The sequence below is a fragment of the Crocodylus porosus genome, unplaced genomic scaffold (assembly GCF_001723895.1).
Source record: "Crocodylus porosus isolate Cpor-Errol unplaced genomic scaffold, CroPor_comp1, whole genome shotgun sequence".
Lineage (NCBI taxonomy): Eukaryota > Metazoa > Chordata > Crocodylia > Crocodylidae > Crocodylus > Crocodylus porosus.
In genome coordinates, this window is record NW_017728923.1 from 6,747,416 (window position 1) to 6,750,576 (window position 3,161).

The 3,161-nt window shown below is 53.1% G+C and overlaps 1 protein-coding gene across 8 annotated transcripts in view; it reads left to right on the plus strand.

The window, feature by feature from the left end:
- Window positions 1-2,817: 2,817 nt before the first annotated feature.
- Window positions 2,818-3,161, plus strand: part of MGRN1 (mahogunin ring finger 1) — a 150,532-nt gene continuing 150,188 nt past the window's right edge. For 3 of the 8 annotated variants that reach the window (XM_019540030.1, XM_019540031.1, XM_019540038.1), the window contains exon 1: window positions 2,821-2,992. In XM_019540030.1, coding sequence (XP_019395575.1) covers window positions 2,905-2,992 — 88 coding nt within the window. In that variant the 5' untranslated portion in view covers window positions 2,821-2,904. Of the gene's footprint in view, window positions 2,993-3,161 lie in introns of all 8 variants that reach the window. The other 5 variants (XM_019540034.1, XM_019540037.1, XM_019540036.1 and 2 more) reach the window with 4 other exon arrangements.

The window sequence follows — 3,161 nt, forward strand, 5'->3', positions numbered from 1 at the left end:
TTTTTCCATGATGCAGGGGACAGATTGTGTCCTAGGAGGTCCATGCAGAGTTGCCAGAGAAGCCAACTGCCCTTCAGGACACATTTAATTGGTCCTGCAAGCCCAGCAACTGTTCTCCACATTCTTGAGCACCATCTACTGGTTTCTGAGTTGTTAAATTCTTTCTCCAGCCCTCCCATAACTCTAGGAGAGCAGAGGTCACTTCCAGCACACCCAAAGGAGGAGGAAAGAGGGGAGGTCTGGGAGGCTGGCTGGGAAGTGAGGGGCCAAAGGAACTATGTGAAAGTGGGGGCTATGCAAGGGACAGCAGTGGTATCATTCTGGATGTAGCACACTGGCAGGTGCTGATCCTGCATTTTGCATAACAGCTTGTCCCTGAGGCAGGACAATGCAGCTAGAAGCAAAACCCACACCAGACCTTCCCTGAGAGAGACTTGCTTTGCCCTCTACTCCCTTCTGCAAGAAATCAGGAAACATGGGAAGCCCAAAGTCCAGCCTTGCAGTCACGTGACATTGGGTCTGCCCACACAGCCTTGGAGCTCTGCCATTGCAGGGCAGAGGGAGCTGAACTTTGGTTCCTGTTCCTCTCCGGGAGCTTCCATTCTTAGCCCCTCTTTTCTTGCCCAGACACATGGCTTAGATCCTCCATCCTGCCTGGCCAAGCTGCTCTCCCAGTCATCTACCGCATTGCAAACCTCTCTGCACCCAGCTGATCCTCACCTCTCTTGCCTGCTTAGTTTGTGTGAAGTTTGAAGGTCAAAACTGACCTATTTCCAGCTTCAATCTCCCCTGTCAATCCCCACCACAGCTATAGCTTGTCCCCCGACTTTGACAGGTCCCCATTAATAGCCCCAGCCCTGAAGAAGTCTGAAGGTGGTTTAATTGAGCCTGGAGAATCCCAGTACCTACAGCTTCGTCCTGGTTTTTATCTCATTCACTGATGGGCAAAGGCTGGATGAACCTGCTCAGCCCAGGGGCCACCATGTAAACAACATGACTTGTAGGATGTTGGCCTCCAAGAGTTGGTCACTGCTGTGGGCTGGTATAACTCACAGACTGGGAAAGATAGGCTCCTTCAGTAAAATGGACCCTTCCAACCTGACCCAAAGCCCATAGATATCAATAGAAATATTTCCCCTGATTTCCATGGGCTTTGGATAAAACTCCTGAGGTGCATCTACTGCAGCTCAGAATAGATGTACCTGTGGCTATATGCTAGCTTTGTAACAGTGGCACTAAGGGGTCAGCAAAGGCTAACATACACTCAGGGTGCTCCTCTCATGCAGCCTGGGAGTGAGTAACCCTGCAACCACTCAAGCATGACACTGGGGTATATCCTGTTCTTTTTCGCATTATAGCAAAATGAGCTGTCTTGAATTCATTGCCATCTTACTGTGGGAAAACCTGTTTTGTCATTCCTGGGCACATGAGAATTGTGGCAAAACAATGGAGAACTAGATTTGCTTAAGCGGTGCTTGCCTGCATCCACACTATATCATGTTAGCAGCTAACAAGTTGTGTTCAGTAGGACTGAAGCATACACCCCCTTAGAGCCCAGAACAGCTTTATCAGGGCCAAAAGGAAAGGGTGTCTAGGGCCAGGCTTCTCTTGGCCCTCCCACAACTTTTAAAGGGTATTATTTGTATTGTGACAGCATCTAGGAGTCTCAGCCATTCCCCAGGATCCTGTCTGGCTGGACTCTACAATTCCAGAAGGGAAAGATGGTCACTCTACCACAGAGCCATAAACCAAAGTACAAGGCAAGAGAGAGCAGACAGAGGAAGTGTAGGAAATCACAGAGGAATTGGTCTCAGCACACTAGATACCCAACTGCTAGCACAAGACCATGGGCGATGCCAGATCAGACCACACCTGTGCTCTGTATAGTCCATGTCTTATCTTCAGTAGTAACCAATATTGGATGCTTCAAGGGCTGTTGGCAGAAAGCAGCTGTTGGATAATCAGCTTCTCACCAAAAGTCCCCTTCCAGCTCCTAATAGATAAAGATTGCCTTGGCTTTATTTAATTTTGTCTTAGTATTTACTATAATTCTGGATACTTTATTATTCATAAAAATATCCAGTCCACCTTTGAATCCTGGCCTCACTGACTTCCTCTAGTTGCAAGTTCATGTTATCAGGTTTGAATTTGCCACCTGTTGTTTTGGCTGACTGTTTGTTAGCTCTTGCGTTAGGAGCCAGAGAAAATAAACTCATGCCTTTCCCTGTGCCATTCATTATTCTGCAGACTGTTGCCCAGTCTATGCCAATTTGACCTAGGGGAAAATACCAGTATCTTCCTGAGGCCAAGTCTGACTGTGTCTGATCCTGAGTGGCAGAGGTCCTGTAAGCGCAATGTCATGGCCACGACAGTCCAAAAGCAATGCAAGTGGCAAGGATTTCTTAAGGCAAGCTCTTTTATTGGACCAGCCATGTAGTTGGGACAGTCAGACAACGCCACGCCGCCTTCCCCAGGTCCAAATGCGTCTCTCACTCTCTTTCACGCTCCCCGAGGAGCAGAGAGAGAGAGAGACCCTCCAGCCAGGACCCTCTGCATTTCCTAAGTCCCAGACTTGGCTGTGGCATGTACCGCCGCGAGCCCCTCCAGGCGCCAGGGGGGCAGCGGCACTCTCGAGGGGAATACGTTGCTACTGCCCGGCCCCAGCCCAGCAGCGAAGTGGACTCAGGAGGGCCGAGACCGCACCCTGCTCCGTGCGCTGCGGCGCGGCGCAGGGCGAGGCTGGGGTCGCTGCCAGCCGCGCGGCGCCTGCTGGGAGCTGTAGTCCCGCGGTTGGACTCGCTTTCCCGGCGGCCCGCGCTGGTACCGTGCGGAGCTGAGTCGGGTCGGGTCTGGTAGTTTGGTTTGTTGTCACCGCCGCTGGTCCCCGACCGGGCCGGCGCCGCCATGGGCTCTCTGCTGAGCCGGCGCATCGCGGGCGTGGAGGACATCGACATCCAGGCCAACTCGGCCTATCGCTACCCGCCTAAGTCCGGTAAGGGCGGCGCGGCCCGTTCCCGGCCCGCTGGAGTTGCCGCTCCTCCGCGGGTCCCGGCGGTGCGGGCGGCCCGGTTCTGCGCCGGGCACTCGCTGCTACCCACTGCTCGGTCGCCAGGCCCCGCAACCCGGGCAGCCCCGAGACCTCGGCAACTGGGTGGCTAAAG